General features: G+C 42.7%; 1 protein-coding gene across 5 annotated transcripts in view; it reads left to right on the top strand.

Annotated features, from left to right (window-relative positions):
• AOPEP (aminopeptidase O (putative)) overlaps positions 1 to 27,060 on the top strand; it is a 384,314-nt gene that overhangs the window by 112,142 nt on the left and 245,112 nt on the right. For all 5 annotated transcript variants that reach the window (XM_056127530.1, XM_056127531.1, XM_056127532.1 and 2 more), the window contains exon 5: positions 7,051 to 7,296. In XM_056127530.1, the coding sequence (XP_055983505.1) occupies positions 7,051 to 7,296 (246 nt within the window). The remainder of the gene's footprint in view (positions 1 to 7,050; positions 7,297 to 27,060) is intronic.

Below are 27,060 nucleotides of genomic sequence, written 5' to 3' on the forward strand. Positions count from 1 at the left end.
ACTCAACAATGAAAAACTGAAAGCTTTCCTTCTAAGATCAGGTGGGAGACAATGGTTGTGGGATAACACTGGGTTGTCCTTGCTGCTCCCGCAGGGAGCTTAAAGTTTATTGAACCACCCCCACAACATTGCAAATGAGGCACACCCAATTCTATCAGGCACTAATAACTCTACATTGCTTATCTCTTTCCTTTATGTTATTTATATGGATTATTTAACAATGTCCTTTTGTATAGACACATGAAGACAGTTGATGGCATGTAACATGGAAGTTAATTAACTCCAAGATAATATTTACTCCTGGGCATCCATATTTACTCGACTTAAGGCTCAGTTGCCCTTAGTGCTAGGAAGCACTCCAAGAGGAGGGTCCTGATGAGGAACTGTATGGACCCAGGACAAACTGTGAGCTACCCTGGCACCGAAATGGGCCAGGCCAAGTGCCATAATACTTAACTATAAGTTAAGAGCATGGTCATGAACAAATTCTGTCATGACCCAAAAAATAGTAACTAAATAAGGACCCTATTGGGGTTAGAAAAGACTTACCTGGCCTAAGGATTATGGTCTGGAACATGTAGTGAGATGTCCCAAACTTTAAGCATAATATATCTCTTACTGTGTTCAAACAAAATGAAATTTCTAGAAATATTATAAGAAGTAAATTTACTATGACTGTTTAAATGGATTACTAGTGAGGAAAGGAGAAAGCAATACACCCTGGATAGAATCCCGCCCATGGGCGAATCTCCTAGTAATCTGGAGTGCTGAACCCTCAGATGAGATTTTGTCCTTGAGTTAATTTCCTGAAGGAGAGGCTTTAAATCTCTCTGTTGTTATGCTAATGTTCAACCCCACCTTTGTATCCCCACCCTTCATGATTTCTATATAATTATGCTGTAAGGGGTAAGAAGAAGACTAGATGTTGGGGAAGGAGATTAGAGAGAACTACTCTGGGACAAGACTCTGGGACTGGACTCTGGGAAAGAGATGCTGATAAAGAGATACTGAAAGGGAGATGAGGACAAGATACGGGACTAGATGTTGGAAATGAGAAAGTCGAGACTAGATGCTGAGGACCGGATCCTGAAGACAAGATGTTGGAGATGAGGAGACTAGGATGATGGAACTATAATGACTGGGACTTTGACCAAAACTATGACTACGATTGCACCAGAAAGGTAGAGATCAGACCACTCCAGGGAGGAGAGAGAAACAGACAACCGACCATCCTGGGGCCTTGTTTCTGTGTCTCAGTTCTCCCGGTCTGTTGCCCATCATCTAGACTGCGTAGACAGCTCTCAGCCACTGAACACTTGAGTCCCCTGCATGCACAGGCCCATTGCACCCCTGTTCCTTTTCTTTTCTTTTATTGGAAACTTACAAATGGTGCCCATTCTTACTACTATTATTCAGTATAGTACTGGAAGTCCTTGCCATAGCAATTAGGCACGAAGAAGATTTGAGGGCATTCAGACTGGAAAAAAAGTCAAACTATCATTGTTTGCAAATGACGTGACTAGAGTAATACCTAGGGACCCCCAAAAACTACAAAAATTACCTTCTAGAAACAATAAAATTTTACAGTTATGTGGCAGACTACAAAACCAATACTGAGAAATCCATGGCAGTTCTATATGCAAACAGTGAAATAGAAGAGATTTTTTTTTTACATTTAAAAATTTATTTTTATTGAGGCACTGTGATTTAGAGTTATTCATGCTTGAGTTTCAGGCATACACTATTCTAACATCAATTCCTTCACCAGTGTTCACTTCCTTCTACCCATGTCCCCAGTTTCCGTTCTAGCTCCCCAGCCTACCTAAATACAGGCAACTTTTATTTTCCTTTTAGGTACTGTGATTTACAGTACAGTCACTAATATGCCTTATGTATATCACTTTGCCACCATCTCCAGCACCTTATTCTCCTCTAGAGTGACCACTTCCTCCATCATTATTGTGGTGGTACTCTACTATGTTTCTCCATGTCTATCATATGAGAGAGATTATTCTATATCTGTCCCTCTTCTGACTAACTTCATTCAGCACAATATTCTCTGGATTCATCCATGTAGCAGCAAATTGCATGAGTTCATCATTAAAATAGAAGAAAGATTTAAACCAAAATCCCATTCACAATTGTTCCTCAAATTAAGTAAATATCTGGAAATCAGCTTTTAAAAAGAAGAGAAAAGACATGAAAAGAAAATTATAAAGCACTACTAAAAGGAGGACACAAGGAAACAAGAACACTTCCCTGATTATGGATTGGAAGGATTAATATTGTCAAAATAACAGTCTAATCCAAGACACTATACCAGTTAAATGCAGTATCTATTTAAATACCCATGACATTTTATAAAGACAATCTATTGAAGTTTATGTATAGCAATAACCCCCTCCCCCGAATAGCCAAAGAAACCTTTGGAAAAATAAAAATGGAAGGCTCTCCCCCCCACCCCCACACTTTAAAATAACAGTAAAGTTATAATAATCAAGTATAGTAATCATGTACTGGGATAAAGGACAGACTCTCAGACCAATGCACTAGAGCTCATATATAGATCCTCAAGTATAGGAAAAGCTAATCTTTGACAGTGGAGAAAAAATGAAGTCTGGAGCAAGGAAATTCTCTTCAACAAATGGTGTTTGAGAAATAGTGAATCATGATAGGTATGAGCCCTGTTCCATACCATGCACAAAAGCCATTTGAAACAGACTAAAGTCCTTAATATCAGACCTGAATCCATTAATAATATTGGGGAAAACATAGGCAGAGTCCTGAAAGATTCCAGAGTCTAGAGACATCTTTAATGATTTAATATCATTGGCCAACCAAATGAAAGCAAAGATATGCAAATGGAGCTTCTTCAAGTGAAGAATCTTCTGCACTGCAAAATAAATGACAGAATAAAAAAGACATCTCACAGACTGGGAGAATTATTTGCTTACCTGGCAAAAAATTACTATGCAAGATATACAGAGCACTTGTACACTTAAGAAGGGGAAAGAAAACACAACCAACCCTATCAAAAAAATGGGGAAAGAGATGGATAGAAACTTGCTCAAAGAAGATGTAGTCAATAGGTCTATGAAAAAAATGTTCTGCTTTCACTTATCGTCAGGGAAATATAAATTAAAACAACAAAGTTTCACCAATAAAGTTTGTATACATCAAAAAGAATGAAAATATCCAGTGCTGGTGTGGAGGAAAAGGAACTGTTATCCACTGCTGGTGGGAACACCAATTGGGCCAACCTTTTGGGAAAATAATATATTAATTAACACAAACGAAATAGCCTGTATTACCTACATTGTTAGAGCTCTTCATGTCTAGAGATAATTTGACTCATTTTTTTCTTGAACAATTTTTCAATATATATTTGGGTACCTCAAATTATACACTTATACTTTTTTTTTAAATGTAGGAGTACTGCTATTTAATCAGTCATTGATTAAACTGATTGAATTGGGCATGAACTCCACATTATTTTTTTAATTATTTAAAAAAAATTTAAATTGAATATCCGTGAGATAGACCATTACAAAGCTGTTCATACTTGGGTTTCAGTCATACAATGATCCAGGACCCATCCCTCCATCAGTGTACATTTCCCACCACCAATGTCCCCTGTTTCCCTACCACTATATCCCAGCCTCCCTCCATGGCAGGCACTTTCCTTCTTGCTCTCTCTCTCCTTTTCCTTTTGTGCATTATGGTTTGCAATGCAGGTGCTAAAAGGTTATGTTGTTTGTCCAGGGCATTCAGTATTTTTATTGGGAGGCTAAGGCTGGAGTAGCTTTGCAATTGGGTGGCAGCTCTGGGGTGTGGATGTGACTGTCGAGGCTCCTGGTAGTACAGGGAGGTGGGGGAGGTAGCCCATCCTGACCCTAAAAAAGTCTGGAGATTTCAGTCACAGAACCTGCATACCCAAATTTTCAGCAGTTTATATCTTGGTGAGGTTTATCCTGAGATGGTATTAGGCCAGGGGTATGTCAGGCCAGGGGTATGGTGGCGATTTTTGGACTGTGGAAGCAAGTGACTGCTGGGGACTGTGCTTGGGTGGGCACCAGACTAACCCACCCGACTCAGATTTTCCCCAGTGTCTGTTCATCCATGCGCAGGTCCAAGATAACTGCGGCTTTTGATCTCTTACAAGATTTATTTTTATGTCTCTGGAGCAAGGCCAGTAGTAGAGCTTACATGGTGGTGATGGAGTTGGTTCGTGGGGATGACTGACAGTGCTTCCAGAAGTACTGGGAAATGGGGGGAAGTAACTCATCCCAACTCCGAGAAAGCCTGGAGATTTCAGTCACAAAGTCTGCATACCTGAATTTTCAGCAGATTATATCTTGGTGAGGTCCGTCCTGAGACCGAGGAGTCAGGCTGGGGATATGGCGGTGATTTTGGATTGTGGGAGCAAGCGGCTGCTGGGGCTCTGCTTGGGTGGGCCCCTGGCCAACCCCCCCTCCCCGCTCAATTTACCCCAGTCTGTTCAGCCATGCACGGGTCTAAGATTAACTGTGGCTTTTGATCTCTTTTGAGATTTATGGGTCTCTGAAATAAGGCCAATAAATGAGCTTTATTTACCTACCTAACTTTTGGCCATTTAATTTCTTGGTAAACTTGGCCCGAAGTTGTCAGGCCCAGCCAAAGGCACAGCAGCAATTTTGGGGTATCAGGATTCCTGAAGGCACCATCTGTCTGCTGATGCACTCGCCCTGCAGGTACAGGTTGACCTGCTGACAGCACCATACCCCCAACTTATAAGGTTTATGACTGAAAGACATAGACTTTCTGGATAATGTGTTTCTTGTTTGGACTATGGACTGTGGACTGCCTTTTTGCAAAATTGCTTTGATTTGTAGAGTTTAAATTTATGCCTCAACGGATGATATATTTTTTAGAACACAGAATTAAAAATTTTAATTTTCATGAAGTGAAAAAGTGACAAGACTATAGTTACTCATAATTGAAAATGTACAAATTCCTTAGCAAGCTAGGAGTAAACATATCCTTCTTAATCTGATAGAGTGCAATCATATACACCATAAGTGAATGCCATACTCGATGCCACATGTTTGGGAAGTTTTGCCTGTCATTTAGAGAAGTACTTTTAACACTTCTTGCAAAACTAATTATAAGGCTAAGAATTCCCTAAACTGTTGCTTGTTCATGAAGCTCTGTATCATTCTCTCTGAATGATAATTTAACAGGACGGAATATTCTTGAAGTACTCATTTTGTTGAGTTTGTGTACTATGTCCCTCCATGCTCTTCTTTTGTTTGTTGTTGTTTTGCTTTTGGGGTCACCACTGTGATGCTCTGAGGTTATTCCAGGCTCTGAGCTCAGGAATTACTCCTGCAGTGCTTGGGGAATCATATGGGATGCCAGGGATCTAACCATGGTGAACCACTTGCAAGGCAGATGTCCTCGCCGCTGTGCTATTGCTCCAGACCCTATCGTTTATTTTTAACCCCTGTGACTTTGAATCCATGCACCAGCACAGCCTTGTCATGACGTAAATACTGCATGCAACCTACTCAGTTAGATGTGTACCCATAGGTGTCTTTAATTACTTGCTTCAAGAAGCATTGTTATCAATCTAGGGACATAGACAAGAGTTCAATGTAAGTTATAGTCTTTCTGTCAGTTTACTAAGGCAGAAGATTCTGTGGATCTCTACTTAATTTTTCTTACCCTCGGTGGTAGACATCTTTGTTGCTGGAAACTGTTTTCTGTGCCAGGCTAGTAAAAAAAGTAGGTAACCTAGGAAACCTTAGGTTAAAAAAAAAAAAACCTAAACTCTGTAGCAGAGTGGGCTTTCACAGCCCTCACTGTAGATGGACCAAGAATTCTTAAGAAATTAGAAAGGAATCATGTTGCACTCTGGCCAGATTGGGACATGCTCACATTCTATGGCTTTTGTATTTACTGAATTCTAATAAGCACTTTAGTTAGAATTATAACTTACAAATTAAAATTAGAGGGATAGGTGAGGGAGGGAAAGATAAATAAAATTAAAGGGGTTTTCCATTGTGTTTGTTAGAGTTCCTTTGATGTAGATTTCTTTGGGTAGAAAAGTTCTCTTGAGGATTGTGAGTCAGACTCTGGAATTATTTTTAGCTTTCCCCCCTTTGATGGAATAACTGGCAGTGGTCAGATGGTTTGGCCTGGGCTCTGATCTGTTTCTTTCAAAAATGGATTAAGGGACTGGGGAGATGGCACTAAATGGTGCAGTACATGCCTAGCAGTTCAAGGTCCTGTGCTGCATGTACCCCCACCCCACCCAAAACTTCGTGAGGAGTGCCCCAGCCTACACCTCACCAGCACCATTCGGCTATTATCTTAAATTTATTATTAAACATGTAAAAAATTGATTTAGTTTAATTTGTACTGAATGTGGGCTGGGAAACACATCATCCAAACTTCATATGTATTTCTTAATAGCACAACTTTTTATGCCCTTTGGGACGAACACCTCGATTACTTTTCAGTAAGATGGATTTTGCCCTCTTGAAAAGTTGAAACCTGTACTGTCATTTGGTTTACTGTTCTGCCTGAGTCCACATCTTTTATTCTAAGAAATTCCAGAATGGGATCTTTAATTTAGATATACTGTCCCACCCTTTCCAAATTATTAATCATCTCAGATTTCCAAAAGATTTTTCCCATGGTGTTATTTAAAGGCACATTGGCACATTTCTGAGGGTAGGTTGGTGTGTGTGTGTGTGTGTGTGTGTGTGTGTGTGTGTGTATGTGTGTGACAGAGAGAGAGAGAGAAAGAGAGAGAGAGAGAGAATGGGCTTGTGGATTTTCCCCATTATTCTAAACAAAATCTTACTACTTTCACTTAGCTTAGATTGAAGCTACTAGTCAATCAGTAATGATCTTGACCAGCAATGTTTCACTGCATCTCAGAAAAGCTAGGGCCTCCAGTGAACAGCTATTTTGCTATTTCTCGGAATTTGTCTGTGTCTGTAAGAGAACTCACTCTGTAGCAAGAAGAATAAAATGGGCACATCTATTGATTTTGTGTTGTTCCAGGTGCATGGACATTTGTGCTCACGCGGATTACCCCTGCCGCTTCCGGAGTGCGCCAGCTGCCGCTGAGGAGATCATTCCATATCGGCTCTTTGCGCCGGAGCACCTCAAGAGAGCCTGCCAGGAGACCCTTCTGCAGCTTATCCCTCGCTGTTTGTCATCAGCACATGCTGTCCTGGGGACACACCCCTTCTCCAGGCTGGATGTACTCATTGTCCCTGCCAACTTTCCAAGTCTGGGCATGGCCAGGTATGTTGTCTGTTACGGCTTGGAGAACAATCTTTGGAAATTCTTTGACTGCGTTCCCACTCTGTCAAATCTGCCGTTTGGCCAGAATGGAAGGCCACTTGTCCAGGCGTGAGGGACAGCTAGTGCCTAGACTTTAGTGTTCAGGAGTCTATGGATGTCATGGACTTCATTTAACTTCCTGGAAAATGAAACACTCTCTTATTGTCGGGGCTTCAAATACAGAATTTCCCAAAGGGATAGATGTTGAGGAGAGGCTGATCAGTGGCTGTTCAGCTTAGGTAGGTAGAACATAATGCTGATGAGCTCAAAGTCCTGTCTCTAGGCAAAGTGACACAGCTTGGTCCTAAAGCTGACCAGCTCTCCCATCCATTCTCACCACTGGTCACAAGGGCAAGAACTCGATAGAGCCTGTGTCAGACTGACTATGGTTGGATGAGTGTAAATCCATCATCACTACTGGAAAAAAGCTCAAAGCAGGTGGCAGAGTGGGAGTGGAGAGGGAGGCACTTGTTTTGCTGCTGTTTTAAAAATAATAAATGTATTATTTTCACTGTAGTCTTAGCATAGTTCCCATAGACAAGACTTGCAGAGTATATACATTTCCCTATATATTATTTATACCTAAAAATTTGCTAATTAATGTCAGCATTTGTTGAGTAACAGCATTGAATTCAGCTGAAATGTTTTTATTTGGTTAAGTACTTGGGTTTTACTTGGTTATATTTTTATTTGAAAATCTTAATCATTAACAACGAATATGCCTGACTGAGGATGGTGGGGGGAGGGAAACTCATCAGAATATGTGACATAAGTTTCTCCTTGTTAGTCAAGAAAATTCCTGCCACCAATTAATTTCCATGCTTTTGAACAGCTGTCACTGTGGTGTTTTCCCTGAAAATTGCACACATTCTTAGTAAAACCCATAAGTAGAAAAGAACTGACCAGAGCATTTGCTTTTGATCTTTACTGCATGTGTCTACTTTTTAAGAGCTGGCTTGCTAGTCTTCATCCTTGAGGAGGTCTAAGAAAGTCATTTAGATTGATTTTCAGCCTATATTTATGAAGATAATGGGAATGCCGAAGCCAGGATAATTATATATATTTGGTTGTCTATATATAGAATTTGCCCTAACAAGGGGGCTTTGCTGATTCCTTTGAAGCGACTGCTGGACTTAATTTAAGTAGAATTATTGGTAGGGAACGATTGTTCCTTAAATGTTTCTCATTTGTATGTAGTTGTGAGAGGCCATATTTATTTGGGAGTTTTTCAAACTTTATGAGAGTTGCTGTTGTTTAGGGCCATGTTTGTAACTTGTCCAAGTTCTGACTTGAGGGAACCAAATGCAGTGTTTTTCACAGAGAGAACCTTGTTTTCTGTAGCTCCTTCCTGACATCAGTCTGCCAAATCCAGAATTTGTTGACTGCAGGCCATTCTATAAAGTTCTTTTTAAGTTTGCATGCCTAAACAGGTAGGCTATATGTTTGCTACTTTTTAAGCTGTTTAAAGTGATTTAAACATGCTTAATTCTGTATTTTTAAAGTAATAAGCTTAAGTGCCCTAAGGCCATTTGATACCGGCCACAAATGTTTAAAAAAAATGTGGTGGTGGTAGTAACAGCAGCTTTTATGCTTAAAAACAGAAGACTTTTATGCTTAAAAACAGGAGACATTTAAACTTTGTGTTTGGTTGTCTAATACCATTTCCCTTCTTACCTCACTCTCCCCCCCCCCCCCCCCCCACACACACTACTATTTTTTTTTCTTCTTAGATTATGGAAATAGTCTGCCCTGGTCTAGATGTTTTTCTAGGCTTGGTTACTGCTGACTGTGTGTGAGCTGCGAAAGGGGAATTGTGGCATCCCCCACTGCCGTGTGGGATGAGGGGTGCTTTCTCTGCTTTCCTGACCCTGGCCGGAATGGCTGTCATCTGCATGGCCTGATTCTCCTTGGCACTGACACGCTGAGCCGCATGTGACTGGGGTTTGTGTTTCAGCTGTGGATGGGGCTGCTGCCTGTTTATAACCCAGGTTTGACTTAGGGCTGTGGGAAGGAACCTGGACAGTCTTGGAGGTCAAATCTACCCTAAACAGAAATAAGAAACCACAAAGCTAGATAGAGCAATCTCCACAGACCTTCACATCAAAACTTGTCACTTACATGTTAATGACAATGACAAGAAATCAAGGGATGTTCTGATCAGTGCTTTTTCTTTTCCAGATTCATATTTTACAAACATGTATGCAGGATCATAGCTTCCATACCTCTGGACTGTAGAATGAGTGAACTGTGGTCACAATGAAAAGTATTGCATGTGATTTTAGTATTCCTTTTTGTAAATAATAAAATTTTACATATGAATTAAAATGTGTAGATTGTTAATAACCATCTTAAAGAGTGTTTTAAATTTTTTTCCGGTTATTTCTTAGGATCTCATGATATTTTAAACATTGTACATCAGTGTTTAGAGTAAACTCTCCTCCCACAGCCTATTTTTGAAACAGACTCTGCTATGTCAGTCAAGTAAGAAAAGCACATTTGTATAACTTGAACATACACTAATGGAAAAATCAGTTTCTAGAAGTCAAATAATATAGTGTTTGAGAACCTGGTATCATTTTCAGAGACTGCAGTAACCAGTACATCTGGCAAGACTGCACCTCAGTCCTTGTCACCTTTTGATATAACACGAGCTGACTCGTAGGAGTCATTTTCTGAGACAGAGGGAAGATAATTTCATTCTGTTGATTCTGAAGGGAAAAACCTAGTTCAAGTAAGATAGTGTTGGTAGTTCATTGTCAGACATTTCTCATTTAGTAAGTGTAGACTTCCTGTTTTTGTTTGACTTTATGCCTTCATCTTAATTGAAGATGAGAAACTCTACCATGTACATTCCTTAGACTGAGTAACATGATGTTTTTGAGAAGATATGGATGTATTTTTTAAATGTATAGAACAACGATCTTCAGGTTAGTGTAATTAATTAGCATCTGCCATTTTCATACAGCCTCAAATTTTCTTAGGAGTCTGAAGGGATTGACTAGTAAACCTGATTTCCTAGGTATTGAGAAACACATGAAAGGCGCTCATCATCATTCCTAAAGTCTTTGTTATAATAATAATAATTTAATGGAATAATATCTTGGAACCAGATTTATGACAGTTGCTTAAAAATTAACACCTCAGTCTTACCTCTGTATGTGTTTATAATAAATGCTTTGCTTCACTATTTGTCTTTCAACAGTTCACAATTACATGTCATGGGGCATAATTAGTTTGGCAGAATTATCTTGCTCACATTCAAATAGATTATATTTTTCTTCCTCCATTTGACTTTCAGTAGTTCTCTTCAACTCATTTCAGATGTGTTTTATGTTTAGAGCACTGAATAAAAAAATTCATGCCCTGTGCTTTCCTATTCTGTTTTCTCCCTCTATGTCCGTCCATTGGTCCCGCTGGGACAGTTGAAGGGAAAGAAGTGACAGCTATGTGACTTGCACATTTTGCTTTGACCACTTTTTCACCAGTTCCTTACCCGATTGTCTTGTTTTTGTGTTCATGGTATATTTGTGTATTTGAGCATGTATGTCTGCCAAGCAGAATTACAGGTACTGAGTCTGAAAGGGCAAAAGATTCAAGTCAGGAGTGAGATACTGCCTAAGAACACGTGGTTAACATGGATGCTCTGAAGAAAATCAAATCAAGTAGGTGACAGACCGAGGACAGGTAGGATTGTTAGGTTGGGGCCCAGGGGAGCTTCTTTAATGTGTGACACTGATTTGGAGTGATACTGATGAATGACAAGGAGCCAACATGGTGACAACCTAGTGGAAAATCGACCTGAGGAGGCTGAAAGCCCAAGTCCAAAAGCTCCAAGATCGGAACCATTAGTCACTGGGCCCAAGGAGCAAAGGGAAGGGCAGTGCAGGGGTTGGGAGGCAGCAAGCTGATAGAGTGGCTCTCTTCAATCTCAGTTAGTTGCTGGGACAGTCCATGATTCCTTGAGAAATGAACCACCACATACCAGTTTGCCAGGAGTGAGGCAGAGCCACTAAGCCTCAGCAGAGCCGGAGTGTGGATTGACAGGCCCAGGCAGGTGTCCTAGGGAAAGAATCACAAGGAAGGTCAAGTCTTTTCTTGGTTTTCTGGGGATCAGCAGTGGCCTGTGGTCTCTTGTCTCTTGTCTCATGACCAGTAGGCGAGAGCCTAGCCTGTCTTAGCAGCTTCTTTCTCTTGAAGATGAAATTGAAGCAACAGAGTCATTCTCTACTTGCAGAGAGGCTAGAAGTTTCAAGTCACCCGTTTCCTCCTCTGTACCGCCTGGGACTGTTGTTTTATTCCCCTTTTTACACAATAGGCACTGGGGAGGCTACACAATGTTTCAGTGCTTTCTCATCTTTATTTTTTAAGCTTAAAGAACAAACTAAAGCCTGGAGGTAGTACAAGGATGAAGGCACACACCTTGCCTGCCACTGACCCCAGTTCAATTCCCGCCACTACTCCCCCTCCATGGCGCCGCATGGTGCTAAGTGGCCTTGGTGTTGGGCAGCCTCAGTTCCCCCAGGACCACAGAGGAGCAGTGTGTTCTCAGGGCCTGGCACTGACTGGAAAGGAGGTCAGGGGCTAGGCAAAGCAGTGGTACAGCAGGGAGGGCATTTGCCATGCATGCAGCCAATGGGGTTCCATCCCGCCAGGATGGATCCATCCCATATAGTCTTCCACAGGATTTATCCCTGTGTAACCCCTGAGCACCGCCGGGTGTGGCCCAAGACTAACAAACAAAAATTGTGCAAGGGGCCCTTAGGCCCCCTAAGCCCTGGGGAAGTTCATCTCCCTGGCAGACACACACAGTTTTTTTTTTTTAATCAAATAGAATATTCAAAACAAATGACCAGGAACCGGAGCAATGGTACATCAGGTAGGCATTTGACTTGCTTGTGACTGACCTGGTTCCATCCCCAGCATCCCAAATGGTCCACCAAGGACTGGCCAGGAATGACTTTGGAGTGCAGAGCCAAGAGTAACTCCTGAACACTGCCGGGTGTGGTCCAAAAACAAAACAAACACTAAGAGATTGATCTCAAATAAGATTGATAGAGCATGGGGAAACTGCTAAAACATTGTCAGTGCTCTTTACAGTAGAGATGAACCATAAAGCTCCCTATTATGTATAGTTTGTCCTTAAGGGATCTGATTATGGACTGAAGAGATAGCACAAGGGTTTAGGCACTTGCCTTGCAAATGGCCGACCCTGCTTTGGCCCCAAGCAATGCTTCTGATCCTCTGAGCATTACCAGGAGTGATCCCTGATCTCTGCTGAGTGTGATCCCAAAACATAAAAATCACAAAAAGATTTGATTATGCAGTCAAAGACTTTTTTAAAATTTTTATTAGTGAAACACTTTTGAATGCTTACACTTGTTCCTGTCTATTGCATGTACAATTTTCTTAAGTACTTCAATTTGCAAATAAACGGTATGCACATACATGCCCAGATATGCCTGTAACCAGCTTTTCTTCCGCCTCCTCCTCCTGGGGTTAAACTGGGTGTTGTCCTGTTTATTCTTATCTCCCAGTCAGTGTGTAATAGAATCAGCAAAACATAACATGCTCATACAAAGGGCTGTTGTTTCCAGATTTCTAATTGTCTTCCATTCTGCCAGAAGAAGAGACTGTCGTAAATTTCTGTCAAATTATCTTAAACAGCAAGGTCTAAAAGCTATGGGAATTTTTCTTCTTTTTGTTTATAGGTTCCACTTGGATTTTTTGCATCACCTAGGCCAAAACTCCCCTTTTTTTTTCTTATAGTAAAGCAAGGTAGTTTTCATTGAAACTTACTTAGAAAGATGTGAGAGGAGGAAAGGAGGGGGCATGTTTTCCAGATAGAACACGGGCAGCAAAGAAACAGAGAGACAGGCAAGCAAGTACATATTTAGGGAGAACATGGGCTTGAATAGCCAGCTGCAAACCCCTGTACTTTTCAACAATCCTTTGAGCTTCAGGAGTTGCATTCCCATGATTTCAGGGTACTATGTAGTTTAGTGATTTTTTTCTGTGAGATTTTCTGATTTTGAATCTAAGTTAATGCACCTTTCCTCGCATCATTTTTGTCAGCTCCTCTTCCCCCTTTCACGTGCTAATGATTCAGAGGTCTTGTTTTCTATTTTTGCCTTTGTTATCACTATCAGTTTGAGGTTTTATAGAATTGGAAGGATTGAGTACTGACTCTTTCTCAGAGCACCTTTGACTGGTCACAACATCTACTTGTGTCTCCATTTCCTCTTTTTCTTTCTTTTTCTTGTGTTTCCAGACTTTGATCAGTTCTGCCCCTCACATTTACTGCCTTTGTTTTGAATTCATTTCTTTGGATTCATTTCTCTATTTTCATTTCTATTTCTATTTTTTCTTTTTTTTTTTTGAGAAATGATTTGACCTTGTTTCTCCTGTCAGCCTATTGTATTGTGGATTTCTCATGTTCTTCCTTGAAATAGTAACTGATACTCATAAAATGATGTTCTTCGGGGACTCTGCAACAGAGTCTGACTCTGACTCTGCACAGTTGTGGCAGCAGTGGGCACTGAGAGGCTGGGAAAGGCACCATTCTGTCAGTACGAGCACAGTAAGAGACTTTACTTTCCCACGTCACTTAAGAAGTGGAAAGTTGAAGAGAAGAATAAAGGGGCCTCAAACTGATGTTTTTACTTAGGTACTTAAGGGTAAGCGATAGCACAGCGGGTAGGGCGCTCGCCTTACAAGCGGCCAACATGGCCGACCCGAGTTCGATTCCTCTGCCCCTCTTGGAGAGCCCGGCAAGCTACCGAGAGTATTCGATATGCCAAACACAGTAACAACAAAGTCTCCAATGGAGATGTTACTGGGCCCGCTCGAGCAAATCGACGATCAACGGGAGGGCCTTTACCTTTACCTTTACCTTTTACTTAAGGGTACGTATATTTGCTCAAATTTTTTCATGGAAATTATAGTATCATGGAGTCTCTTTGAAAATCACAATTCATGGAGGGTTCTGTGGAGCCTGGATGCCAGAGTCATCTGGGCTTCCATGAGCTTGTGGAGACATGGCTTGTGCCCTTCTGTTAGAACAACAGTCACAGTGAACTCACAGCTTCTGACTTGGCCAGAATCTTTTTCTCTCTTCCAGTCTATAGCTGTGCTGCTTATCAGATCCAGAAAAAGCTTTTATCATCATTAGACCGTACTCCTCACCCTCTGAAAGACTGGGCAGAAGTGTTTTGTTTTCTTTACACACATAGACTGACAGCCATACCTTAGAGAACTCTGCTGTGACCAGCCTCCAAGCAGAGTTGTCAGGACTTTGAGAATCTTTCCTAAAGCAAATGTCCCTCTACTTACATTTGTAATCTCTCTTTCTCTATTGACATATTCTAGGCCGTTAATCTTTTCCAGCCCGTGAGCCCGAGATGTCCAGTTGATACCACCTTACCATTTTCCATTGAAAAGAAAAGACTTCCCCTTCCCTAACACGTTCATTTCTCTATAAAAGCACCAATATTGAATATTGAGTTAAAAAAGAACAATGAAAATTTCCCAGTCTTGCACAGATTTCACTCCAGAGCCTACATAGTCACCAAATGCTGCTGACATACATTGCATTGTGTGTGTGTGTGTGTGTGTGTGTGTGTGTGTGTGTGTATACATGGAATTCTATGTATTTATTTCTTGAAGACTTGACTCTTTTTGTGGGAGAATACCAACTCTGGAAACAGTTCTCAAGCAAGATACAACATGCAAAGCTCTGCCCAAAAGAGGTATTACATCCATTGCATTGTAGCCAGCATGGAGCTGGAACTTAACTGAGCCCAGAAGCTATTTGTAGAATGTGGGTAAGATATTACTGGGTGGACCAGTGAAGTAGCTCAAATGATCGAGCGCAGGCTTTATAAAGGGAAAAGCCCTAGGTTTACTCCCTGACACCACACACATGCAAACACCACTGAATACGGCTTTGGTCTCTAAGTCTCTAACCTTAAGATGTGATTGGAAGAGTGTGCCAGTCATCACTAAAAATAATGTTATTCATTATTTGAGGTGGGCTGGAGTGATAGCACAGCAGGTAAGGCATTGCCTTGCACGTGACCAGGTCGACCAACCCGAGTTCTATTCCTTTGCCTTCCATTCCTCCGCCCCTCTCAGAGAGCCTGGCAAGCTACTGAGAGTATCTCGCCCCCACAGCAAAGCCTGGCATGCTACCCATGACGTATTCGATATGCCAAACACAGTAACAAGTCTCACAATGTTATTGGGCCTGCTCGAGCAGATCGATGAACAACGGGAGGACAGGGAGAGGGGACAGGGATTATTTGAGGAAGGAGGAAACCACATTGGGTAATCCTCCTGCTTTGTCCTTGGGGGTTGGTTAGTTGGGGGTCATTCAGAAGACCATTTGCTGCCAGGGATCAAACTAGGGTTGATTGGATGCAAGGCAAGTGCTTCAACTCCTGTACTATCTCTCTGGCCAGGTTCTCTTTTATAATTTAAAAAAGTCTTTACTTTAAAAGAACAAAAGCAGGAGGAAATGTTGCTTTAAAAAATTGATTATGAAACGCAGAGCTGCAGACCAATGGGACAGGGTTGAATATACTGACATCTCCCCTCAAACATATGATCATCTAATCTTTGATAAAGGAGCAAGAAATGTGGAGTAAGGAAAGCCTCTTTAACAAATTGTGCTGGCAAAACTGGACGGCAACATGCAAAAAAATGGGCTCAGATCTCTGCCTAATATATGTACAAAAGTAAGATCAAAATGGATTAAAGACCTCAACATCAGACCAGAATCCATAAGGTACATTGAAGACAAAGTTGGCAAAACCCTCCATGACATTGAAGCTAATGGTCTCTTCAGACAAATGGGACTATCTTAAACTAAGAAGCTTCTGCACCTCAAAAGAAACAATGACCAAAATACAAAGACAGTCTCAGAACGGTAAAGGATATTTGCCCAATATACATCTGACGAGGGGTTGATATCAAGGATATATGAAGTACTGGTTGAACTCCACAAGAAGAAAACATCCAACCCCATCAAAAAATGGGGCAACGAAAGGAACAGAAACTTTCTCAAAGAAGAAATCCGAATGGCAAAAGGGCACATGAGAAAATTCTCTACATCATTAATCATCAGGGAGATGCAGATCAAAACCACAGTGAGATATCATCTCACACCACAAAGATTGGCCCACATCCAAAAGAACAAAAGCAACCGGTGCTGGTGCAGATGTGGCGAGAAAGGGACCCTCCTTCACTGCTGGTGGGAATGCCGACTGGTTCAGCTCTTTTGGAAAACAGTATGGACGATTCTCCAAAAATTAGAAATTGAGCTCCTATTTGACCCAGCAATACCACTCCTGGGAATATAATCCAGAGAGGCAAAAAAGTATAGTCGAAGTGACATCTGCACTTGTTTGTTCATTGCAGCACTCTTTATAATAACCAGAATGTGGAAAAAACCTGAGTGCCCGAGAACACATGACTGGTTAAAGAAACTTTGGTACATCTACACAATGGAGTACTATGTAGCTGTTAGAAAAGACGAAGTCTTGATATTTACATACAAGTGGTACTACATGGAAAGTATCATGTTAAGCGAAATGAGTCAGAGAGAGAGGCATAGACATAGAAAGATTGCTTTCATCTGGGGAACATAAAATAACAAAATAGGAGACTAACACCCAAGAATAGTCGAGATTAGTACCAGGAGATTTACTCCATGGCTTGGAGGCCAGCCACACATGCTAGGGGAAAAAGCAGCTCATATAGAGAAGGGAGCACCAAATAAAGGTGTTGGGAGGATCCTCCCAGTATGGGAGATGCATGCTAAAAGTAGACTATAGACAGAAGATGATTGCCACTCAGTGCCTCTTATGCAAACCACAGCACCCAAAAGGAGAGAGAGAACAAAATGGAATGCCCTGGGGGGGGGGGGAGTGAGGGGGGGAGGGATACTGGGATCCGTGGTGGTGGAGAATGGGCACTAGTGGAGGGATGGGTATTTGATCATTGTATAACTGAAACCCAAGCACAAAAATTTGTAAGTCTACAACTGTACCTCATGGTTTGTCACTAATAAAAATTAAATTTAAAAAAATTGATTATGGTCACTGGCCACTACTAGGAGTAAGCTGAGCTCCACCAAGTGTGGCCTCAGATCCCAGACAAACAGCAAAGCAATCAACAGCAACAAAATTTGATTACTTTTTGGAATTGGTAGATACAATGCAAAAATTACCCCTTGATTTAACCAGAGTGGTCCTAGGCTAAAACATTTTTGTTGTTGTTGTTTTTATTAAACCTGGTATTAGAGAGACAACTTCTCAGAAAGTCTCTGAAGACAGAATGCCAAATCTCCCCGTCACCTTCTCAGTTAACTTGCTGAAAAACCATTTTCCCTCTTTTACCAGACAGTGCAAATCTTAGAATTCCACTTCAGGAAATTGATAATGAGTCTTGGGGAATGTGGTCAAGACTTGGAATTGGCAGGAAAGAGTGTTCTTATGTGCCTAGTGATTGGCCACCAGGCTTATAGACCCAGATTGATGAGTTGTGGGGATTGTTGTTGGCAGAGTAGTTTTTGAGTTGTCCTCTTAAAGGAGAGCTTGAAGACCTGATTTGAGATAGGTTAGGTGCTCTCTGACTTTTATCACACATGTGCCTTTTCTGGATGTTTTATTGAAAGTTGGTGTTGGAAATGGATGGATATTCTAGGCCAAGAATTCATTAAAAAAAAAATCCCAATGGACAGGTGTGATGAATGCTGATAACCCTGTGACTGAAGGTTAGACCTTCAGCCTAGATAAGAGTTTTTCAAGTAGGCTCCCAGGAAAATTAGTTTTGTGATATGTTAATGATGTGGGGAAAGGACTGTGGGTTAATCATTTTAGGAAGTTAATAGATTAAAGTTTAAAGGAAGTCTTTGCTGGAGAACTTCTAAAAGAGCTTTTACTATCCTTTACCCTGATTTAAAAATGTCTCAAAGAGTGAGCCAGAATATGCTGTTGTCCCCCAAATGTGCGGTGTACCTTGAGTGTTGTGCTCCTTTACAGAGTGCATTGCTTGGGATTTCAGGTTATTGAAATAACCAACTCTTCAAAATACATTTGGGGAAATTTTTCTGTTCAGTAAACTCTGGAGGCCAATATCTAGCTAGCTGTGAAACTGAACTTCCATTCTCTCAGTGGTTATTGAAGAACTGCCAAATAGCAGGCATGTGAGAAGGGTCTCACTGACACCAAGAAAGGGAAGTTCACAGTTTAGTGCAGGAGGGCCCAGATTTCCTGATTGCACAATGTTTTTGAATAGTCATTTCTTATAAATTCTTAAATTTATTTAGCAGTTGAGTGACAATATATCAGGTATCATACGGCACACACAAGAATAGAAATTTCAAAGAATAAGAAAAAATATTTTAAAAGAAGTTCTCTCATTTTGCAAGAAGTCTCCAGTCCCTTGCAGAACCGACTTGTGCCCGACCCACATTCCTCCCCCTTTCCCCCAGCATCTCTGATTCAGTGGATCTGGTGGAATTTTGGCACCTGAAATGTGACCCTGCTCCTCAGGTCACTGTGCTTCAGGAGCTGGTGTGGACTGTGCCGGGCACTCTTGGACAGTGATTCCCCCAGCAGCTTGCATGGCTCCTGGGCATGGCTGAAGAAGGAGAATGCTCCCGTGCCCCATGCTGGGCTGTGACTGAGAGAAGGTGCATGTTGGTGACAGGCTGGAACCCCGACAGGTTTCTACACTTCCCTGACTTAACTTTCTTCTCTGGAAAGTGTGTTGACTCCCTAACCTCCTTTGATAGAAATAGCTTTCCGTTTTTATATTGAGCAAGGATATGCTGATTTCATTTCACTCAGCAATTTAACATCCACATACATTTTATCTTGGATATAAGAGGTAGCACTGTAGCACTGTCCTCCCATTATTCATCGATTTGCTCAAGCGGGCCCAGTAATGTCTCCATCATGAGACTTGTTGTTACTGTGTTTGGCATATCAAGTACGTCCAGGTAGCTTGTCAGGCTTTGCCATGCGGGCGAGATACTCTCGGTAGCTTGCTGGGCTCTCAGAGAGGGGCGGAGGAATCAAACCCGGCTCGGCCGGGCTGGCTGCGCGCAAGGCAAACGTCCTACCACTGTAAGCATCTGGTTTTCTCAGTTTGCTTTGCACACCTCAGGCACCTGGGTGTGTTCATGTGCTCCAGCCAAAGCTGGAGAGTCAGTTCATTGTGGAACAAATGATCAGAGGGCAGAGCTCCTGCCTTCCACGATCACCGCTGTGCTCTGTCCCTTCCGTGGAAACAGCATTTCCAGATACTGCGGGAGCATTGCACGGGGTGGAGCCTTCTTTCTGCAGCGTAGCAGTTTGTAGTTGGTTCTCACATGCCTCCACCTTCTGAATTAGTGGCTAACTTCGTGTCCCCTAGTCTTTGCTTTTGGCCACAAACTTAGTTTGCATGTTACTGTGATGTTTATTGCTATGTTTAAAAAAGTTGCCAGGTAGTCCACTCAAACTGGCCTTTGATTTGAAAAAAGAAAACTGGAAATAGGGTTAGATAGAGACATTTTAGTTGTTCTTGCAGGCAGTGTTGGTTTGACCTAATAGACCTCCAAACCCCTTTGCTGCCTCTGGGCAATACGCTTCAGGTGCCCCAGCAGGCAGGTACCGTGTCTTCGTGAATGGAGAGTTGAAAGCGTGTGCAGCAGTCGCTGAGATGTGACTTAGCTACAAAGGCTGTTTGGATTTCGTTTGGATTTTCCTTCTTCCTCAGCCCAACCCTCCTCATGGGCCAGATTCTGGCCTCCTTCCTTCCCTCCCCAACACTTTCCAGTCCCAGCCAGCCCTCCCTGCATTCCCTCCCCTTCTATTTGAATTTAAACCATTTCTTCCTGGATTTGATAGCTTTTTGCAGAGCTGGAAGCAATCAGGAGATTCTGAGGCCCAGGGCTGCAGGGCATGCGGCCTGGCAGGGACTCAGGCCCCGGGTATACCAATCACCACAGGGAACTGGTCCCAGAGAGCTGCCTTCCCACCCCCCCACTCTCCCCCCCCCCACCTCCCGTGCCCTCCGCTCTGCCTGCTCCAGGAACCAGCCCCCTCGAGGTGGTTCAGCTTCTCAACTGAAAACTGTCCCTGTAGGAAACTCAGAGCTTTCCTGTGCTTCCAGGGCATGACTGCTACTACGTATTTAAATTTTATCTTTTTTTTTTTTTGAGAGAATGTAGTTGGGGGGGCGCGGGGCAGGGCCACACTCAGCAGTGCTCAGGGTTTACTCCTGGCTTTGTGCCCAGAGATTACTTTTGCTGGTGCTAGGTGAGGATTGAACTGGGGTTCACTGCATGCAAGGCCAGTGCACTGGGTACACTGCACTAGGTATCCAGTCCCTGAAATTTCTCTCTCTTTCTCCCTTTTCTGGTTTTTGTGTTTTGTTTTGTTTTTTGTTTTTTTTTTTTCTATGTCTATAGCCGGAAGTGGTCAGGGCTTTCTCCTGCCTCTAAATTCAAGGATCACTCCTGGAAGGGCTCAAGGGACCATGATTGGACCCAAGTCAGCAGCATGCAAGGCAGGCTCCCAGCTCTTTACTGTCACTCTAGCCCATGGTTATCCTTTGAAACCCAAGGTCTTTTCCTTACTTTCTGAGATCTGGATACTGGAGCCTGGAACCTGGGGTGAGGAAGGTAAATGGACACGCTGGATTCAGCCTTGTGCCCAGCAGTGCTTGTCTGGGGGTACAGATGGAAGCCCCACATTGTGAAAGGAACTCTGTACTGTATCTCTGCAAGTAGAGATGAGACGGGGGTGGTGTTTGTTTTTAAGACCAGATGTATATTAACCAGTCTGTTCTTCATCCAGAGTCTGAAAATAGTAGGCCAAGAACTGGATTTCTCTCTCTGTTGTTACCCCACCTGTGTTTATTCATCCAGACATTGTGGTCACAGAGGTAGCTGGAGGAAATGGCTACTCCGTTCTTGCTGAGATGTGTGTAACTTGGGCTCTGAAAGGAAGTCCAGTGTTTGTCATGCCATCTTCCACAGATCTCTTCTTTGAATGGGGTCACCGACATTACACTGAAGGGGAGAAACCACTTCATACCTCCTGCTGAAAGGGCAGCCCTGGGTTGGAATCCAATCCTGCTACTCATGTCAGTGCAGTTCCTTGCCCGGCACTTCCAAGTTGTAATAAAGAGGGACTGAAGGATGTGGTGTGAAGTGACTAGACACGGTTTCTCATTTCTATGAGGAATCTGGTCTCAGGGAATGTAAGAGAAACAGAAACAGGGATTAAAAAAGCCTGACATTCGAGGCTGCTGAGAGAGCATGGGCTGAGTGCATGCTTTGCCTGAGGGAGCCTCGGATTGGTCCCAGGCATTGCACAGTTCACCTGCAGCTCAAGGAAACCCTGATCCAAAGCCATGAGCAGTCCTTAGCACCACAGGGTGTGGCCCCTGAACTACAAGCAAAGAACATTTGTGGCACCCTGCTCTTCCACTGGATCTGAGTATTCAAGTGAGACTTGTATTTTGTACAAGTCAATCAAGTTGGGTGTAAAAAACTACGCACGCTGAAGGTTGTGTGTTCGCGGGCTCTCTGGACAGCTCTATCTCACCGCCCGCGTTTGGTGCCCTAGAGCCGCTGTGTGTTGCCTGCATGCATTGGGACGGCTGTTGGCCAAGGGCAGATGAAGGAAGAGATGAGGGCCAGGCCGGTTGATCTTAGTGGCAGTTTATTACAAGGAAGTTTATCCCATAGAAGAACTTATGTTATGGAGGGCCTAGGTTCTCTCAAGCACATGTTCCCCTTGCTAGTCTCTTGGTAGTCCATCTTTCAGCCCTGCTCTCTCCTTCTCCAGCTCCCCTCTACTCTGCGCTGACACTCTACCCAGTCTGGTAGCCAAATCAACATAAGAAAGCCCTTCCTGACTGGTCAAGGGCAAGATACCTCTTAAGGTACTATCAAATATCAACTATTCCTGAGGTTATGCAGGAAGGACAGAACAGTGTTATCTTACAGTTGGGGGTTCTTTTTTTGCTTCTATAAATAAAAGTATTATTGGACCAAAGAGATGATATATGGGTGAGTCTCGTGCCTTGCTAGGGACTGACCCCAGGTCAATCCCAGCACTACATATGGTCTCAGAGAGGCCTTTGTGCCACCCCTCCTGTGACCATTGTCCAGTAGCCAGGGCAAGCCCAGCCTTCTGCTCAGCCCAGTAGTTTGTCTTGTGGGATGATGAGTCGTGGTGCATGCTGAGAACTCCAGGGCCTGAGCTTCTGGGATCAGCCTCTTGCATTCCAGGGCAAGTGGATGCTGATGATGGCTGTTCACTGGAGCTGAGAAACCTGTATACCTGCACATCAGTTGTAACCAAGCGAGGGCAAAGGACAGACAAGCAAGTGCACATACGAGCTTCTTTCTGCATTTCTTATTTCTTGGCCGTTAGAACTGGTGTGTTGTTACTTAACATGTCTTCAGAACTCATGTTCCCCTTTTGCTCCTGGGGACACCATATACAATGAGAGAGCATCCTGACCTTGGAGTTAGAAAGACTAATGCTAATGGAGCTAGATAGCTGATTTCAAGGAAAGCACCCCAGTTGCTTGTTTGCAAAGTTCTTTCTGACTACTTAACTCCGGGACACTGGTACACTGGGATCATAAAAGACCCTGACATATGTCACACCCTCCAAAAATATTGGTCTTGCTTCAGCAGGCTTGGAAAACTTTGGTTGCTTTGTGTGTGTGAGCGGGGGGTGGGGGGAAGGGACCAGAAAAATAGGTCAGTGGGCTGAGCATATGCAAAGGAAAGTTCCATCTCTGACACTGAGCGCTGCTAGGAGTGCCCCTAAACAAGAACTGGGAGCAGCCCCTTGCTCCAACAAGTGTGGAAAAACAAAAAATAACAAAAATATAAAAGCATGTAAGATTCGTTGCTTATTAGTGTGCATCCAAATTTTAAGGTTGCTACCAACTTAGAATGCCTATTAGCTCCAGGGAAAAAACAAAAATAAGTATGGTGGGTTACCGTAGTATTATGGTAACAGGAGTGGTTTGTTACAAAGACTTAATTGAATCCAGATTTACTCAAATTGTACAAATGGTATTTCTTAATTCACAGAGGAGCTTTTGAGAGTTGTATAGACACTCTTGTTTCAAGGGTATAGTATGAACTTTTAGTAGTTTAAATATATACATGATCATTTCTTTTTTTCCCCCTCAGAGAAAGATGAGGAATGTAGCAGAATCAAACAATTTGAGCAATTTTGAGTTCGAGTCTGTTAAAAGATAAACTAAGGCATATTAAAAAGTTTAATATGGAGTTTATTTGATTAGAAATCTGCTCTTATAGGGCTGTGCCCAGACAGGAAGTGGTTTAGAAATGCTCCGCCTACAGGCGCTCTGGGAGACTTTTAAAGAGGAAAGGTGGAAGCAATGTAAGGAAATTCGAATGAGTCACAGTTTAAAGCCTTGTTTGGCTGTCTGTCATTGTTTGGCTCTAGCATTTTGATTTGTAATCGTGAGGCATTGATGGGATCAGGCACCAGAAAAATGGAGGGAGGGAGGGAGTAAGGGAGGGATGGAAAGGGAGAGAAGGAAAGGGAGGGGAGAGAGAGAGAGAGAGAGAGAGAGAGAGAGAGAGAGAGAGAGAGAGAGAGAGAGAGAGAGAGAAAACAGGTTGTAAGATTCTTACATGCTAACATGGGTTCAATCCCTGCACCAGCGAGCAAGGGGAGCTTCTGAGCACAGAAGCAGGAATAACCAACCTGTAAACACCATTATCTATGACCCGAAACCAACATATAAAATAAAATCAAGATACACCAATCTAATGGTCTCCTTGTTGAGTCAATTTTATAGGTCAGTGCATTTCTTAGTTCATTTTCCACTTCTAATAGCAAACCAGTCCCCATCTTTTGGTGGTTGGACATCCTACTTAGACTCAGCTGGCCTTCCCAAGGAGTTGTGGACCTGTCAGCTTAGCCAAGCTCTGTGTCCCTGGTATTCTTATCCGTCATTTTTGGAACAGAGATTAAAGCCAGGCCCACTCCCAAAGGCGCTGTCTGTCCTGTTCTCACTGGTGTCAAAAGCATCCTGTGAGCTGTGCTTGAAAGAGCACCAGATGGAAATGCCAGAAACAACCTGTGTTGCCGCACCTGCCATTTCTGGTTGGAGCCAGAGAAACTCTTGAGTCAGAATCAAAGGCCAAGGTGTGGACAGCCTTTTGATCGCTCCTCTGCTCGCCTCTGAGTTCCAGCTCAGCCCTACTGCCTTCACTGCCCGGCTGTCCCAGAAGCATGTATGGCATTTTGTAAATTGAGCCCACCTGCCCTTATTGAAAAACTCCATAGATCAAGATGGGCTTGACTCAGGAGAGTTTTGCAAGGACCTTTGACATGTAAGTTCTTTTAGTGAATTTATTTTCCATTGCTGTTGCCCTTAACTCTTCCCCACTTCTGTATTCCTTCTATTTCTTAGGCACTTTTTATTACATGTACATTATCCTTTTACTTCGTGTCTATTCATGCGAATGTAACAATAGCTGACAAGAGTGCTATCATCTCATTCCTTGTACAGAAGAGGCAGAGCACACACCTTACTCACCTTATGCTTTTATCACTTAACATTATACCTTGTATTTCTTTCCATTAAAGGGCTTTAAATAGTTCTTAAATCTTTTTCTTAAATTTAGGTACATATTATTCTATTCTATGGAAGTTCTTATTTGTCTTTCTTTCATAGATCTTTCTCTTCATAGTCTTTGCTGTTGTCAACAATGCTTCATGAGCACTTGGTGCATTTTAGAGAATCAGTAGATGCAAAAAGATGCTGTTAATATACCTGACATACTGTAGGAAGTAGGTAAGTGTCTGCATCTTCTGTTTCTCCCGTGCTGTTAGTCTAGGTGGGACCACATGAAATTTCCATTTATGGAAATGTCAAAAGTAGTTGAATATCAGCACTTTGTATAGGTCACGGGCACTTGGAGGAAACTACGTGAAGTAAAGCCCTGTAGCACTGTTGCACTGTCCTCCTGTTGTTCGTCGATTTGCTTGAGCGGGCCCAGTTAAGTCTCCATCAGACTTGTTGTTACTGTGTTTGGCACATGCCATGCTTTGTCATGTGGGCGAGATACTCTCGGTAGCTTGCTGGGCTTGCCAAGAGGGGCAGAGGAATCAAACTCAGGTCGTCCAGGTTGGCCGTGTGCAAGGCAAATGCCCTACCCACTGTGCTATCGTTCAGTTGAAAATAAGAATAATCCGGCTCTTCTTCACACCCAACATGTCATTATAAGGAATAATCAGCCTCTTTCCCACAACCAACATGTCTACTTAGTCCCAGCTTCTTACTTAATAAACCCAAGAGGTACCCAAGATGATCCTATTTGAGCAGTTATGTAATGATGGTTTCTTCAAATTTCATTACTTCTGTCAAGTTATATTTTTTCTATTCTCAATGACGTTAGGATTTTAAAAAGAATTTTTAAGAAATATTCCTACATGGGGGCCAGAGCCATAGTACCGCAAACGAGCACTTGCCTTGCATGCAGCCAACCCAGTTGGATCCTTGCCACCCTCTATGGTTCTTTGAGCCCCACCAGGAGTGATCCCTCAGTGTAGAGCCAGAATTAAGCCCTGAGTACCTCTGGTGTGGCTCAAAAAAGAAAAAAAAATAGAATGTTTCCACAGATTTTGCATTCTTTAATAACATTAAGCCAGGAGAAGAATATGAATCTCCTGCATGCAAAGCTTGCGATCCAGCTCATTTACTTTTTTTTTTTTTTATATATAGGATTTTACTTTGGTTTCTTTTTTAAAAAATTTATTTAGTTTTTTTTGGGGGGGTCACACCCCGCGATGCACAGGGGTTACTCCTGGATCTGCACTCAGGAATTACCCCTGGCAGTGCTCAGAAAATCATATGGGATGCTGGAAATCAAACCTGGGTTGGCCCGGGTTTGCAGGGCAAACGCCCTACCCTCTGTGCTATTGCTCCAGCCCCTCATTTTACTTTTATGAGCTGGAGTGATAGCACAGCAGTAGGGTGTTTTTCTGGCACCTGGCCGGCCCGGCCGACCCAAATTCGATTCCTATGCCTCTCTCTGAGAGCCTGGCAAGCTACTGAGAGTATCTTGCCTGCACGGCAAAGCCTGGCAAGTTAGCCATGACGAATTCGATATGCCGAACACAGTAACAACAAATCTCACAGTGGAGACATTACTGGGCCCACTCGAACAAGTTGATGAACAATGGGAGGACAGTGCTACAGTGCTACAATGCTATTTATTTATTTTAGTTTGGGGGCCACACCCAGTGCTGCATGGGACTTATTCCAGGTTCTGCACTCATGAGTCACTACTGGCGGGGTTTGAGGGACCATATAGCGGTGGGCTATTGACTGTGCGGAAGATAAGCACCTTGCACATAGGGTGAGAGAGTATAGCATCCACTCTACTCTCTCCAGTCCACATATCATTATTGCATTCAGAGAACTTGATATTACTTATGTAGTCTGGGCTGTTGGCTTCCTTTGTTTTGGTGAGTGAGGTGTAGTATCTGGTGTAGGAACCCACAGCCAACTTCCTGGAGCAGATGGTCACCCAAACACTCAGGATGGCTGTGCTGAAATCTAGCCAAAAGACTACGAGGTTTCAGATCAGAAAGTTTGAAATGGGAAAGGGGAAAATATTCTTTAGCCATGTGGAGATAAAAAGGGACAAGGCTAACGCTGTCTTTTATA

The sequence above is a fragment of the Sorex fumeus genome, unplaced genomic scaffold (assembly GCF_029834395.1).
Source record: "Sorex fumeus unplaced genomic scaffold, SorFum_2.1 ptg000063l, whole genome shotgun sequence".
In the NCBI taxonomy this organism is placed as follows: Eukaryota; Metazoa; Chordata; class Mammalia; order Eulipotyphla; family Soricidae; genus Sorex; species Sorex fumeus.